The 16,811-nt window shown below is 37.7% G+C and overlaps 1 protein-coding gene across 1 annotated transcript in view; it reads left to right on the top strand.

Moving 5' to 3' along the window:
- The window catches only part of PITPNC1 (phosphatidylinositol transfer protein cytoplasmic 1), a 142,133-nt gene that overhangs the window by 95,907 nt on the left and 29,415 nt on the right, over nucleotides 1-16,811 (top strand). Inside the window, exon 5 of the mRNA XM_088138275.1 lies at nucleotides 8,371-8,442. Coding sequence (XP_087994401.1) covers nucleotides 8,371-8,442 — 72 coding nt within the window. The remainder of the gene's footprint in view (nucleotides 1-8,370; nucleotides 8,443-16,811) is intronic.

The raw sequence follows: 16,811 nt of genomic DNA, 5'->3' as shown, positions 1-16,811 counted from the left end.
AGAATTATGCAAATTATATTTCCCTTTGCCCCAACAACTATTCCTAACTCTGATTTGATTTTGATCCTTTTCTGTTTAATATATTGTTCTTCCTATCATTTTTTAAAGAAGTGGGGTGTTGAGCCCTGCTGTCCATTTACATGCTTCAACGTCATATTGAGGGAGACTGTAATGGACGCCATGTGCGAGGAGGATACTGGAATGGAGGATCAAGGTTATCAGGAGGGAGGGGGAGCATTCCTGAGCAAGCGCTTCCTCAGCCCGCAGCAGGACCGTGAGAAGGTGAAGAAGCTGAGGCTGGAGCCTCCCTAGAGTTTCATGGGGTATAGCCAATAGTTGCTTTGGCATAGGTTTAGTCTGGCGAGATTCTGTCTATTAGGTGCAAGCTAATAAAGGAACTATACTGGACTGGACTGCCTTGTTGTGCCTGACAGAGACTGATCTGTCATCTTTTCCATTTATATTAACCATTAGGCAATGACACTTGGGAGTAAGAATATATAATAGGCACAATAACTAGCTTTCAATCACCATGAATAATTATTATGGTAATAAAAGTATTTCGGTCAGCTGCTTTAGAACTGTAGTTTGACAACAATTTGAGTTCAGCCTGGACTGTAAAAACTGTAACTTCAAAATCTGTGTTTATTTCAACAGTATGATTAGACTTACTATCTAACATTACTGATAGCCACTTGCTTTTAAATTGGTGTGTAAACTAATTGGAAAGACAATTGTTAAATTGTCTTGGAATGTCAGAACTTCTGGAAAAATGCTTGTACTTTTTATTGTAATCTGGCTGGGTTCAAAACCACAATGCTTCAGAAATTTCACATTTGGTGTGAAATAGAGATTTCCGAGCTTAGTCTGAAATGGATCTATTACTTTTTAAAGTGTTGGGAGAAAATGGAGACATGTACAAGGACAGACGACACAGCTTCTTTCTCTCTCTCTCTCTCTTTCTCTCTCTCTCTCTCTCTCTCCATCATGTGCATTTATTTGCTTTCCTGAGAGTTAAAGCTTACTCATTTCCTGCTCTTGTGTTAAAAAAACAAGCCTCAGTTGCCCCATTATCTTTCTTAGAAACGGCACTTTCTGATAAACCATTTTTTAATGTTGCAATGGGCAGGTTAAAACAACGACACAAGTTGCATTTTAATGATTTATGTACAGCCCTTTACTGTCAAAAATAATGAAAGTAACAAGGGTATTTCCAGCACCCAGAAATTCGCAAATATAGAAAAAGAAAGAAATTCTTCTTTTCATTCTTTGCTCTGCTTTAATGTACAAAAAAAAGATTAAAGGAGAAAAAGAAAGCAAGGAGGAAAAAGAAAGAAAACAAAAACAGAGGGGGAAAAAAGAAACCAAAAACACATACTGTATGTTATATATAGAAAATCTTTCATCCTAATTTAAAATACATTGTTTAACTCCTGGCCACACAAAGTAATATTGATTAATCTTTCTATTGCATTGATAGAGCCAACTCATAAACAGAAAGCAAATTATGTCAGTAATCCAGGAACTGTAAATCTAAGACAATGCTTTCTTCCAACCTTGAAGAGTAGTATTTTTTGCTGTTCCTCACCTCCCACCCACTTGATTAATCCATAATACTAAATTCAAAGTTTTGGATACATAATTCAGAGGTATATCTTTGAACACTATATTAACAAGCTTGTGGATATTTAATCAAAACAACATAATAGTGAGAGAAACCCATATGATATGAATAAGTGTTCCCTCACCCATTTTGTACTTTCAGCATAGTGAGGTTGATAGCCAGCCTTTTTAAAAACATTATCTGGGGGTGTCCACTGAATGCGAAAAAGCATCTTTTGTTGAATTAGACTTACCCTGGAATAATAAGAAACATGTGTTAAACTCTTTAAGACCTTTAGCCATTGATTTCCTAATATGGGATCTTGCAATTAGCTAATATCCACCTTAATGATACTCTTCATTTATAAATAAAAATACTTAAAAGATTAGAAATATTCAAAATACGTTCCAGTGCTGATAGTAATTCAGGAGTTTTTTCAATGCTGCTAGGGCTTCTGGACCAAAATGTGAAATCAGAAGACGTTTTAGTTGAAGATGCAGCTGTTTTGCAATATTATACAATCCAAATTCCTGTGCTAGTACCTTTAAATTCAAACAAATTGAGATGATACGAAGAATTGTTCAATGGGAAGGACAAATCCCTAGGTTTCGTTTATCTAAATTACATATTTATCTAAACTAAATTATACAAAGTTGGGGGTTTTAACTTTAGTTTCAACTCTACTTTCAGTTTTATCTCTGGACTTATACTTTGACTTCAGTTTTTCTATGGAATGCAAGTGATCAAGTAAAAAAAAACCGAGCACAATTAGGAAATGATTATGTGACCCCTTGAACATGATGGCAGGGTCTTGGCTCTATAGTGCCACTGTATTACCTGCATTAAAGGCTGCAAACACATTTGGAAGATGCTGGAGGTAATTGCATGTCTGAGGCAATTGCAGCTTGAAAATAGCAAGTAAGCGTTTCTTGAAGTCATGGGCAAATTGGGCTATTAATACTTTAGGTCAGTGTATTGCCAATCAAGTTTTTAAAGCATTTGAATATGAAGAAATTTGAGTATATGAAGAAATAATAGGGCTACCATTTTGGACTGTAAAAATCTGGACAGCCACTAGATGGCAGCAAAACTGTACAGAACACCAAACTCTTTGCTTCCATCTAGGGAGATTTTTTACCATGCATCTATGGTACCCCTGGGAAGAGGATGAAAAAAGCCGGATGTATTCGCCCACTTTGCAAACCAGATGCAGTTCGGGTTCACAAACATTAACAAATTTATACCCAAATATAATTTTTAGTACTGTCCAAACAATATTTTTCCATTACTTTCTTGGAAGAACAGTAATGATTTAATACAACAGCAATTAAGGATACAGATATAGGAAGTCCTTCAGGTTCGAAGAAGACCCGCTGTGATGCAGTTCATCTGTGGACACGGAGGTGGCTCTGTCGTCCCAGTCTGGAAGCGCAGAGTCAAGCACAATGGGGCACTGAAAGTCCATTGTTGTAATGACTGTGGGTGTTGTTCTGTGACGCCGCTCATGTTTTCTATCAGTTTTTGGTGGTGCCTGTCTTCAAAGCTGGTGTATGGGGTGCCCAAGGAGGGGTCACACCTCTGGTGGATTAAGGATCCAGGAAAGAGTATATTACTGTCATGTCAGCATCAGGATTAAGTAATCAAAACTAACTTGAATAAATCAATGAATTACAGGTTTTTGGTGCTATTGAACCCTAATGTATGGCAAACAGTTGGTCTTAAAACTCAGTGATAACAATAGTCCATTCACAGCGAATATAAAATGCTACTGAGGTCTCTCAGGTTTATTGTCCCTTTATACTTTAGTATCTTCAGTATCCCTGTTTTTCAAAGTGATTTCTACCTTGCAATTTCCTGGTTGCTGTTCATTTCATGGGCATCAAATCCTTACTAGTCCCTGAACTACCAGCTAATGCAGTTGAAGGAAGCAATTGGTATATGAATATTCCATTTCTACTCTTCATTTTTTATTTGATAGACCCCAAATAATTTCCAGTGACTCAGAATTAATGCCTCTAAAGGGCAGAATAATGAGGAATGACTTAAGAATCTGTTCAGCTATTTTGGAAAAGGTAGCATTAGATATTACCACATGAAACAGTTTTGGCTTGATTATTCATCACGGGTTCCTCAGATGGAAGAGTGGAGAAATGTTAATTATCTTAATTTTCAATATTCCTACTTCAGAATATTGTAATCTCATCATCATTTCAAATGCAGTTGGTATGGAAAGATCACAAATATAGCAGTCACCACAGGCTGATAGAAAAATGCCATGTATTTTCTGTTTGGTGTCTTTAATTCTTTGGCACTTGTCTTGGCTTACGCAAATTAGAGCATGTTCATGCAGTTGCTTCTTATTGCTATGGCAACATTAATCAATCATCACCCTAAAAATAGCCTTAATTCTTTTTTCTTTTTTAGAAGAAGGCATCTGTAGTGAATTTAAAATTTGACTATCGCTATGTGTTTTCCATGGCTGTTTTCTCTTCTTCCTCTGTCTAGGGAATACTCAAAAAGTTGTCTTAGCAATTAATTACGTTTCAGTTTATTCTGCTTTTTCTCCACAGTGGAGTGCTGAAAGCTCTTCTCTACTGGTTGTATATTAAAATATGTGAAGATAAACAGTTCTGGGCACAGGATGGGTGGGGAACAAGCATAGCCCTTTGTAATCATGTGCACTAGAGCCAGCATGCATTTTCCCATTGGTGTTAGAGATCTGGGAGAGGGCTGAAACTTTGAGAAGTTGTCAGCAGATTTATGCAGACTGACACATTTTTAATAAATACCACCAATATTTTCTCCAAAGGCAAAAATGAAGGCAAAAAGAGAGTATTTTTTTCCGGGGGCTACTCTCAGTAACAATTACTACTAGCTAATACCGTAGAAGACAGAAATGATCTTGATATTTACAAAAATGGGCAGATAATATCAGCATGAAATTTATCAGAGAAAATGAATGCATCGTTTTTTTCTTGAGGAATAAAAACTCAAATAACAGCTCTCCGGATTGGCATTTGTTCTTGGGGAAATGAGAGCAAGCTCTCAGTCAGCAATGTGATGTGGCTGCAAAAAAAGCAAACCCAGTTTTAGATTTCATCAAGAGAAGAATAGTTTCCAAACCAGGAGAAGAAGGAGTTCCCTTCTGTTCCGCATTGGTGAAACCACACCTTCTGGGCACCACACATTCAAACAGATTGGAAAGACAATCAAGATTATCAGAGGGATTTAAACTGAGTGCCAGGAGGAGAGATTGGCAAGTGAATGTGTTTAGCTTTAAATAGGGAGGGTATGATACCCGTTTTCAAATATGCTGAAAAATTTCTACACAATCGCATCTGGAACAAATTGATTTTGTGGTAGGAGACCCATCAAGTACAGGAGTCTCAGAAAGGGGAATGCAAAGGAAATGTTGGCTTAGGGGAATTTGTTAGGATTTAATAAATCAAATTTCTCAAATTTCTCAAAAATTTGACAAAGTGAACATTTAGAGTGAGATTCTCACTGTTTCCTGCTCCAGTTTGTGGCAGAGTATTGTAGACTTTCTAAATCTCTTACAAGTATTATTTTGATTAATTATTATTTATCCCTAGAGTAGCACCTGGCAACCTCTAGAGATGTTAAATAGGAAATTAGAAAATACGCTCTATGTATTCCTTTATATGCCATGTGTACTAACAAAAATGCCATATTTGTACTTGAGAAATGTATGCTCAAGGGAAATGGAAAAAGGAATTATGTCTTAAATTTCAATACACTTACAACATTAATTTTTGGCATTTGTATCTTGCACCTGATTTTACTTCTTGCATGAATTAATATGCTGTCACTAAGGTAACATTTAGTTGGTTTGTAAACAAACAACCTAGAATTCTGTATGTTGCAGTAATTTTCTAGCTTTGCTAAAGTACAATGAATACATGGGGTTGTACTTCTGTTGTAATCTAGATTTAGTTAGTTACTGCTAAATATTGATAAGTACTGCATAATATATAGATTGTGTTGTAGATTATGGGTTAAGGGATAGCAAAAATCTAATAATAGGAAGGATTAGCCTTTCCTTAAAATAGGACACAAAATGGCATACTAGGCAAGGCATGAGACCTCTTGTTGTTAAATCAACTGATGCCAAATTTTAAATATTTCCAAACATACACTTAGTCCTAAAACATCCAACATATGCATTTGATCAATCAATCAATCAACACTCCACTTTGATTTCTGTATGTTTCCATTTTCAAAGGAGAATTGTTCAATTTCTTTTTCCTAACCATTATGATCCCAATGTGTTGCAATTTTTAGAATTCTGGAAACTCTTTTCCGTAAGTTAAAGAAAAAGGCTATAGGAGGGCATTCTAAAGCCATAGGTTGAATCCAGAATCTGCCACTCACACACAATGGGAACAGGGAAGGTGATGATCTTCCTTTAATTCCTTTTCTCCCAGCAGCTCTAGAGGATCAGAGGACTTTGGGGAGTTGGAAGTGGGTACTGCAGAAGCAGGGGTAATTTAAAAATGGAGGAAATCCTAGATCCAAAGCACAATTATTAAGGTACTTTAGGATATATTAAGCTGCCAATACAAGCCAGATTATTGCTCATCTTAGTAAGTTTGCCTAAAATGAATGGGAGTAATTCTCCAGAGTCTCAGGAAAATGGCCTTACCTGTCAGCTGCTACTTTATCCTTATTTTAAAAAATGGATTAGCTTCTGCAGGGAAAGCATGCTTTCCCTGGGCTGTGCTCTTTTGTCATTCAACAAACATTTAGGCAAAAATCCAGCTTCTACACACTGTGTTCTCTTTGAAAGGCTTGCATTCGGCTAATAATCTGGGTAGATGCCTTTATTCTGTAATTCTTTGGGTTCTTCGTCATAGCCATGTTAACATGCATTCCTCCAGTGCTTAAATTGGCAGAAAAGTATGCCAGCATAAATTGCTCTGCCTGGCTGCTAAACCCTATTCTGTCTCAGTAAGGAGGCTGGTGAATGGTGCTTAATGCAAGACAAGGGAAGCAGTGGGTGAATTCCCTTGGCTTTGTCTCTTCTTCAATCAAATATCACCTGCCAGCAGGAAAAATAACCAACAGCCCCTTTCCTTAATGTGTGGTGGTAGCAACATTGGCCAAGGGTAGATGGTGCTTGGAATGGCAGGTTCACCTGCCATTAAGTTGCCCGCCTAACAAATCATAAGCCCAGGGGTGCTATTTAAACACAGATCCAGCACTCTTTGGAAGGAGCACTATACGCCTGTCCAAAAACAGTCCAGCTAATAGGTCAGCGGGACAAAGGGAGGCTTAAGTAAAGCACCAGGGGCACTCCCTCCCATTTCACCCAGCATCTCTCCTGGATGCTCTCCCATTTCACCCAGCAGCCCCAAATGCTTCTGTTGGTTCCTGAGAGATGAAAGAACTGGGCACAGCCTCCAAGAGCAGGCCCTTTCAACTGACAGCTTTTGTGTTATTCTGGTAAATTGTTCTCTTTGTACTGAAGCATGGACGTATCTGGGTGGAATTCTGTAATTATTTGCATTGACAGGAATGCGTACATGCAGTTGAGTCTCTCTACTTATTCTGAGATTTGCTGCGAGTGGCAGTGTCCGCCCCAGTAAAAAGCACAGCCGCATTAAACCCCTTGTCAGCAAAAGCAGCAGAACATTTATAATGCTCTCCTTGGGGACAGAACAAGCAGAACCCAGCGCTCTTTCCTGGTGTAAGTCAAACTTCTGTGCAGCACAAGACTTGAAACCCATGTTGAAAAAACACATCCAGACTCAAGAAAGTTCTGAACCAGCGATTATAAAGACGCTATGTAAGATGTGACAAATGCTATGGAAAGTGCCATTTGGGTGTAACATGAGTAGATTCCAATGTGGAAGCTGATGTCTGGTCATTCCTGCAGTTCAAGCCAACTTGGCTAAGGAGCCCAGTGCCTGGTAACCAGAGGAGGGCTCTTGCCCATAGCAGCCTAAAATGGTGCATCGGAGATGTGTAGATTGCAGCCTCCAGCACATTGTCAGTTGTGTGCTAGACTGTGCCCATGGCCAAAATTGTGTCTGGAGGAGGAAAGACTCCTTTTGAAGTTGCTTCCCTTGTAGACTGGGGATGAGACAAAGGTGATGTCATGAGGACACGTCATTTAAAATCAGTTTGTGAGGCTTCTTTATGCTGAGGGACATGAAGATACTTCGGTTAACATCTTACTATGATGATGATGATAATGCTAATTTCATTCTATTGTATTTGGTATAAATCTGGAAAGTGTTACATTAATGAAAAACGTCTCCAAACTTGGAATTCTGTGGCAGGAAAAATGACTTGGATTATTTGGCAGTGGAAATGTGGTAGGTGGCAAAATGATTAAACATCCCTCAGTTCACATACCTGTTACATCCACTCTCCTGCTTTTCCTCCTGAAGTTTTTTTTCCCCCCTAGAAATTGTTTTGCTTTTGTTGCTTACCCTTGCAAGTTCAGCATAACTGTCTTCCCATAAAGCAAATGCTTCAGTTCCAACTGATGAAAGTGTCACTTGCCAGCAAAATATAGGAAACTGTCCATGGACTGAAAAATTCATGGATGTTGAGACTGTTGGGCTTGTGGGCTATTACTTTTTTCCCCAGTCCTTATAGAGATTTCACACCTATAAATGTCCTGCTGATTCTCCTGAATGTGAGGTCGGTGGGAGCTACAGCCAGGATACTGAAATGGACAGATGAAGTCATGAAGTTGTTCATGGTTACAATTGTTGTATTATATGTTGTTTTCTTTGCAGTGCTCATTTTTGCCCAAGTTCTCCATTCACATAGAAACAAAGTATGAGGACAACAAAGGAAGCAATGATAATGTAAGTATTCTCTCCTTTGAGTAGTGGAATGTAAATACATTTAAAGGGTGGGGCAGGTAGCCCAGAGGGGTTCAAAGGGAGATCTACCAGCATATTGGCATCCAGCAGCACCATGGTGTGGACACCACTTACATGCAGTATAAATAGTCAATATCCAGGTGTACACTAGAGACCTTTCAGGCTTGAGTGCTCCTGTTTCATAGATGGTTGATTCTTTTTATGAGGGTAACAATTTCTAGAGGGAATTATCTTCAATTTCTTTTCTGATAGCAAAGCAGGATGTATGACCTGCCAGTATATTAGTCCAAGGATATTACGATATGGTATGTTGGTAACTAGTATGCCCCCCCATCTTTAGTAAGGATGACCCATGTTATATTAGATGAATGAACTTGGATAATTTTTGAGTAGAATAAGAGTTTTCCATTTATATTCCTTTTACTGTATGGAAAAAAGACAGATACTGCCATGATTCTCCTTCTTTGCTTGTACGTACTGCCTATCCTTGCAATGTACCTATTTTTTTAAAAAGATAATAAAGATTTTATCATACACATTTTTAAAATTGGTCAAAAAATGTATTCATAGGCTGTCTAATTTTTATAGGCCCTAGGCTGGGCTTCCTGTTCCATAGAATAATACAGTGCTGTCAGGAATTTTTCTTCTACTCCCATTCTTTTCAGATTGAAGGCGAGCAAGCGTGTGGCCAGACTGTACAAATAACTAAGATGCTCACCACCACCATTAGTATAGGAAACCTACTGAAGCATACCTACAGTTGTGTTGTAATTAAGTTGTACGTTTTCTAAACTGTCAACATCTTGAGTTTCCAGGACAGTACTCAGATCAAAAAAGATTTTAATAATTCCTTTTCAGAGAAAACAGGAGGAGATTGGTGACATCTTATGAGCTAGATCAGTATATTGTGGCATTAGCTTTCATAGACCACATCCCATTTTGTCAGATACATGAAAAGGTCAGTTACTGAAGAGGAAATAGATACAAAATCCCTTGAGTTCAGAAAACATAAAAAAGGAGGAAAGGTTCTTTGTTTTTCTTATGAAACAAGGCCAATATGGTGTTTTGGATGTTTCAGGCTGGCAAATAGCAGGATAATAACAAAAAAGACTCCACAGGTTATTTCACATAGGTTGTACTAATCTAGCCTGAAATCAGAAGAACAGAAGTAAAAGCAGGAGACCATTCAAAAGCCATCAAGCAAAGGAGGACAGAAGCTAGTCAAAACTGTACCGAATGGTAGGCAAAGAAGCACATTCCGAGGTTTCAGGTCCCTATAAAAGAGCTGATCATGAGCAAAATCTTACTCCTGAGTAGAATTGTAGCTTTTAAGGTGTTTGGACCTCTGCCTGGGTGTTACCTTACCAGTTCAGCCAGTTTCTGCAAACCAGTTGTTAATTTTTTTTTCCTAATATTTGAACAGCAGCAGTGTGGCACTTGATGGCATGCAAGTAGGAACCATGTGGGTACAATAAAATATTAAAGCAATATAAAGATTGAAAGACATTAAAATATAAAAACCAATTTAACCAGTGCCCCTAAATACTGAAACAGTAGCATCATGAATGTCTGTGCCAAGGTAAATAGAAATTATGTCAGCCTGCACATCTCTAGAGAAGGAGAGGGAGCAACCATTACATTGAAAATCCCTTTTCCTGCTTGACACCAATGGATGTCCACAAGGTATAGCACACCCAGAAGTGCCTCATTAAATGATTGCAGTGATCAGGCAGGACTACTGCCTGTCCTGGAAGATTTGGGAACTGTGAGACTTGAACAGGCAGCTCTGAAATGGAGGGATTGTGTACCCTAAAGACACTAACCTAGCTGAATTATGTCTGAGAAGCTTCTGTTGAGTAAGCCTGGTTTCGAATAAGGGGCTATTATCGTCTGAAGAGCTGAGATTTACTGCTGAACTCTGGTGTGAAGCCTGACAGCTGGTACCATTATTTCACTCTTACATTACTTCAGCCTTGCACTAAACTGATCAGGGCTAGAGACTTAAACTACTAAGGTACTGCTGGCTAAACAGTCATGATACCTTGGGCAGATCCAAAGGATCTCCAGCATAGCTTTGCTGTCTCCAGCTCCTTAAAGGGCAAGAGCAGAATGGTGGCAGATTAGACAGACCAGGGCCGGGTGGGAAGGGCATGTCTGAATTAGCCTGAAATGGCCAGTTAGCACCTCTCTGATCTCACCCACTGCTGGTCACCTGACTTTGCTTCTTGTGTAAGAGGGTGAAGCATAACAGATTTCACTCATCTTGAGGCTGCCTATAGATATTTTCAGCTTAAGGGGGAAACACTCCTTTAACATCAGTACAGCTAAGGATAACCATTGCAAGAAACAAATCTTGAGTGTCTGCTTTGTTTGCACTATGAAAAGTTCAAAAGAGGACATAAAATATGTTTATATCATTTGAATCCTGCAGTAACCTTCCCTGTAAGGATAGAATAGACTGAGATTCAGTAGCCTTAGAACCTGGCATAAGAATATGAATTAATGCCTCCAGTTCTCTGTACCACAGCAATCTTTTCATTCTCATGTAAACAGGAGCAGTTTTACGGAATCATGAGTTTGCTAGCTTCTGTATAGAAAATTTTTCCTATACAGATCTCCAACAACTTTCTGCCAAGAAATAATTAATCAATTGTGCTTCCTGTTGTATATCACAAAGCAAATAAGGTAGCAAACTTTAATCAATAAATTCATTAAAGCTCCAGGTAATTAATCAAGAGTACAGTACTAATTTTAACAAGGAGACTTTTTTAGGCTGTTTCATGGTGTGCCATAGTAATAGAGAATGGAAAATAAATATTAACTTAGATTAACAGACCAGAGATCTGCCAAGGTGTAAAGTTTCTTTATGTATGTAAGGATAAATGTATGAATACACTGCGTGAAGAACAGAAGCTTTATGGCACCTTTAAGATGAATAGATTTATTTAATATCTTACAAAGTAACATTTATTGTCACAGAAACTTTTGTCTATAAGGCATCAGAAGACTCTTAATTTTCTTGTTTAATAGGATATACTATATAGATACTAAATTACAGCATATGTACTGTATATGCTGCCAGAAAAACCCAGAGGTTTCTCTTTCTCGTCCGTCAAACTAAAGAATATTCTTAACACTATCCCTTTTAAAAAACAATTAGTTAAAGCTATACGTGGAAATTATATTTTCAATCTGCAGTGAAACAGAATTTAAGATTCTTAGTTACCAAAATGTTGATCCTTTAAAAGTGAGATATATACAATCTCTTATAAGTAATAAGAGTAACATATAGCAATGCAATGTTTGGACTCATTATCACAGAAATTTTATAAAATGACCATTTCAGAACAGAATATTTATCAGACAGAAATAGAGAGCTAATTTTCCAATATACATCCTTGATGGAGACAAAGAACAGCAATAGCATTTGACAAATTAAAAGCCAGAGAATATTTAAACCGGCTTTATAATAGTACAGGTAGTCCTCAACTTACAACCACAATTGGGACCGGAACTTTTGTTGCTAAGTGATTCGGTCATTAAGTGGGTTGTGCCTGATTTTATGATCTTTTTTGCTGCAGTTGTTAAGTGAACCACCATGATCATTAAGCGAATCACATGGTCGTTAAGCAAATCCGGCTTCCCCCATTGATTTTGCTTGTCAGAACCCCTAGGAAGGTCACAAATGGCAATCGTGTGACCCCAGGATGCTGCAACCATTGTAAATACATGCCAGTTGCCAAGCACCCAAATTTTGATCATGTGACTGTGGGGATGCTACAACGGTTGTAACTGTGAGGATCAGTAATAAGTCACTTTTTTCAGCACCTTTGTAACTTTGAACAGTCATTAAATAAATGGTCGTAAGTCAAGGACTACCTGTAGATGTCTCTTGTTATTACCTATTAAGCTTAAGTTATTAGGTTATAAGCAAAGTTATTACTTTGCTTATTTCCTGCCTCTGACTGCTTTTTACATGCTATCACATATTTATTTAGATGTACAGTGAAGTATTCCCTATTCTTCTGATAGAATTTGGCTCTAAAGAGAACATTTTCCCACTGGTTCTCTTTATTCTACCAGGTTTCAACCATACCTATTATCTCCATCTTCCTATAAAACCAAAGCACTCTAGCACCCTTATTTTGGCTTACAGTCTTCTAATAGTACCCAAGAAACATTTTCCTGTGGCATCCTCGGCATGTCTGTAGCATTTGACTTTTCCCGTTTGTCCTCCTCCTCTTGGAAGGAAAAGTTTCATTTATGTAGATCAGCATCTTTCTTTATTTAACTCTAAAATGAAATTTGATTAATTTGCCCAAGTTAGCAATAACAGAATGCTATGTCTTTGCTATGGAAATGCTGACACAAAGTGTTGATGACAGGAGTTTCTATATTAAGTTGAATATGATGCTGTAGTTCTGGGTTAATGTCGGTCCACAGAGATAGAATTGCACATTGAAGCTTATTGACCTCTTGCCATATACTTTTCAAGTTCTTTTTTGTGGGGAGAGGTTACAAGAAAGGGGGAAATGTTTTTACTTGCATTCAGCTCATTAAGTTACCCCCAATATTTGAATGCACACAGTATATAAGCGTATAGAAGACAATATGAAAGCCTATCACTTCCCATAGCCTCTAGTTGTAGTCTGTTAAAATGTGTAAACATGATGGCTTTTCTTGCCCCTGCCATCCCCCTCCCCCATTAAGTGGTTAGTTACCCAACCGCAAGGCCTTGTCAGTGTCCAGAAGTGCATGCAGCTTAGCACGCTAAGAACACTTCTGACATAAAACTGCAAGCAGACAACTGGTAATTCTTCAAGATTTATAACCTGTTCTATGTACTTTTACTTGGTAACAACTGAGTTTGGTTGGACCTGCCTAATATAAGTATTTAGGATTGTTAAAAGCAAAAATACACTTTCTTAAAAAATTATAAATAGTATTTCTGCTTCAAAGAGTTTAGCTCAATAGTATATAGAATACATCTGTCCTCTTTAAGCATTATATTACTCCTTAGGGAGATACGTAATCGGCCAAAAATTATTTCATAATTTATAGTACTATTAGCACATGATTTACTATGAAAGCTGTTCATCCCTGTGTTGGAATTACTCAATTTGTCAATTACTCAATTTGTCAATTACTCAATTTGTCATGGTAAGTTGTTTCTTGTTTTGCAAACTGGGCGCAGTAAAGGTCTTGTGTTTCATTTTTGGTTATTTGGAACGAATTATTTCTGTGATAATTCAGTGCTGAGCCATAAGGACTGAAATATGACATTAGTACAGGAAGTTTGCATTGTTCAAACTTATACTTTTTTATATTCTTAAAGTCTCCTTTGAGCCAATGCTGACTCCTGGTGACTGCAAGGACATGTCTTTTTTTGTAATTTTGGCAATAAAATGCAAATGGTTTGCTACTGCTTTCTTCCAGCATGATTTTTCATCTGTCTGTCTGTCTGTCTGTCTGTCTGTCTATCATCTGTGTGGCTGCCCATCTCATCATGATGACTCTGGGCAGGTAACAATGGTTAAAATACAATATAATAAACACCACAACAATAAGTACATAATCATCAGCCAAGATAAAACCACAAACACACATCAACATAACCTTCTCATGGGCTCTACCCCACATTCTGATCCCCATGCCCAATGACACAGCCATGTCTTCAATGCCAACAAGGTCAGGGCCAGTCTAATCTCCAGGGGGATGATATTCCAGGAAGCAGATGCCATGACTGGAAAGGGTCTCTTCCTGGGTCCCATCAGATGGCACTCTTTAATAGATGGGACCCATAGCATCTAATCTAATATTAATTCATTCTTAATAAATCTGAAGAAGTTATTAATAAACTGGTTTTTTATGATACACTACAGTATAGTTTTTTATGATCCGATGGTACAGTTTATGGGAATTTTCATTTGGTAATATTGCAGCCAAGAAGAACTACTACTTCTTTCTCTTCCAAAATGAAATACTTTCATTTTTTTACTAATCCCTCACACTCATCTGTGAGTGAATGTGTAAACTACTAGTAAAAGGAATGAGAATTTTCTTGATTAAAAGGAACTTCTACAGAGGACTTACACTTTAAGAAAGAATTACTTGGATCAGATTTTTGTGAGTTGACAAATATGTACTAAGAACTAATAAAAACAGAAATATTAAAAGACTGGATGGAGTTTTTAAAGCATCTCTTGGAAAAGAAGTTTCATGTAAAGTGTTTTTGTAGAAGACAAGAGGATTTTCTGTGTTGCCATAATAGATTGCATGGCCATAATCAAGTTTATTAACATGACCAAATATGACACAGTACGTGAAATGGAAATGCTATCAGTGTACAAATGAAATAGAGAGGGTTGTAGATTCAGATCATCAGGCAATTGTGAGAAGTTATGAAGGAAAGTCTTGTAGATGAATTTTTAGAGTGATTCGACCATTTCATAACAGAGCATTTCACCAATGGCTCTTAATTGACTTTGGGTTAGTTTAATTAATGATAGCATTTAGTCTAAGCCCACAATTCATTATATTTTTCAGTCACATGAAGATTATTTATTGACTGAAGCAAGATTTAAGTTAATTATTATTTTAGCATCAGTGTGCTAATAATACTGGCATTCCTTGAAGTCTGGGTTGATCAACATGGCACCATCCAAATATAAATGTCACATGTTGGGAGGCTTCTCTAGCCATTTTCCCATCCTCAATAAACATTCCATCCAGACAGACACGTTCATTGATTCGCTCTAGTTTTTTTCCATTGACTTGCTATTGTTCACTCCACTTTTCCTGTCAAAGACAACTACTTCTGTCTTTCAATACATTAATGTTCAGATCCATGATCCTTGTAGCATCACATGGTCTAACATTTGCTGTAAATCGTTTGGGTTCTCAGCCAACAACACGGCTGCATACCAAAGCACACACATTCGTGTCCCCAGCCAAACACCACTAACATCCCCACAAGCATTCCTTGCACTGATATCCGTAAGTGTATTAAACAACCAAAGAGACATCCCACATCTTTGTCATACTCCCTGCTCAGTGTGGGACCATTTGTTAAGCATTTATTCTCATGAATGTTTTATTTCCATCATATGCCACTCTTAGAGCATACAACAAGCAAGCAACTTTGAACTCCATATCTATGCAAAACTTTTCCATAATGCAGATCCGTCCATTTTATCTTACGTTTTCTCTGTATCAACAAACATACAATTAACTTTCTAGCACCCAAACATTTTTCTCACTGACACTGAAGAGCAAATTCGGGTCTGCACAATCTTCGCTTGGCATAAAGCCACAGTGTACTTTCCAACTTTTGCTCATTGTCACATCTCATACCCTTTTGAGTCAGAATTCTGCCAAATACCTTCCTATAAACTAATATCTTAAATATTGTTATGTACTTTTCTAATTTAATGTTTTACTGTAATGTAAATCGGCTATGGTCTTTGATTGATTTAATCTTATAAGGGAGAAAATAAGTCTTTAGGGGACCCAAACCAGGTCCATTAACACAGAATGGAGAGTGTCTTTTGTGAGGAGAGTGACTTAATATAGGGAGGACTGATGGTATGGAATATTGTGTCCTGAATAAGAAAAGCCCTCCGTAATATTTGGAGCTCTGTTTTATTCCAGTTCTCACTTATTACTTGTATAAAACAATGTCAATAGTTTTGATTTGTACTCTTATCAATCCAGGAGATCTACACAAGGCCATGGTTTTTTTCTAAGCTCCCCATCTTAGGTGCATCGTGCTGGGTACTAAAATGTTTCCCAATGGAGCCTCTGCACCGCTCCAAGGAACACAGGGACATAATATTGCCAAGAGTGCTGCAGCAAGTTCCCAACAGTCAGAATGAATTGCTAAGAGCAATTAGTGCTGGTTGGCTGGCAAGTCAATCTTAAAACTTCGTGCTGAATATTAGTTTTCTTTTATGTAAACTAAACAGTTCAGTGAGCTATCCCTGTTTCAATTAGAAGAGCAAGTTATCTGTAAAAGATGTATTTCAAATCAAGACGTTGATGTCAAGCTCTGAGCAGAAGGCTGGAATTTCAAGAGCTTGGGCAGTAATTCATTCATTACTCATCCTTTAAATGGTGGATGAAAGTCATTATGTACCTCTCCTGCAGTCCAGACCTCGAAGCAGCTTGCCTTAATTTACTTTTATCATACAAAAAAGCACAGGAAAATTCTCATGAAGATTGTGGCTTACTCAGTGGATGCCCATGACCCACTAGACTGTAGTGTGGCTTTTTTGGCTGGCTTAAAGTAAGAAGTTAACACAGATATGGTGATTAGTAACCCATTGTGGTGTATTATTGTGTGGCTCAAATAA

The sequence above is a fragment of the Python bivittatus genome, unplaced genomic scaffold (assembly GCF_059951505.1).
Source record: "Python bivittatus isolate LINGU-HERP-01145 unplaced genomic scaffold, Pbiv_v1 ctg000220_np1212, whole genome shotgun sequence".
Taxonomy (NCBI): Eukaryota; Metazoa; Chordata; class Lepidosauria; order Squamata; family Pythonidae; genus Python; species Python bivittatus.
The sequence above is the reverse complement of the archived record's forward strand: the minus strand, read 5'-3'. Positions and strand labels throughout refer to the sequence as shown.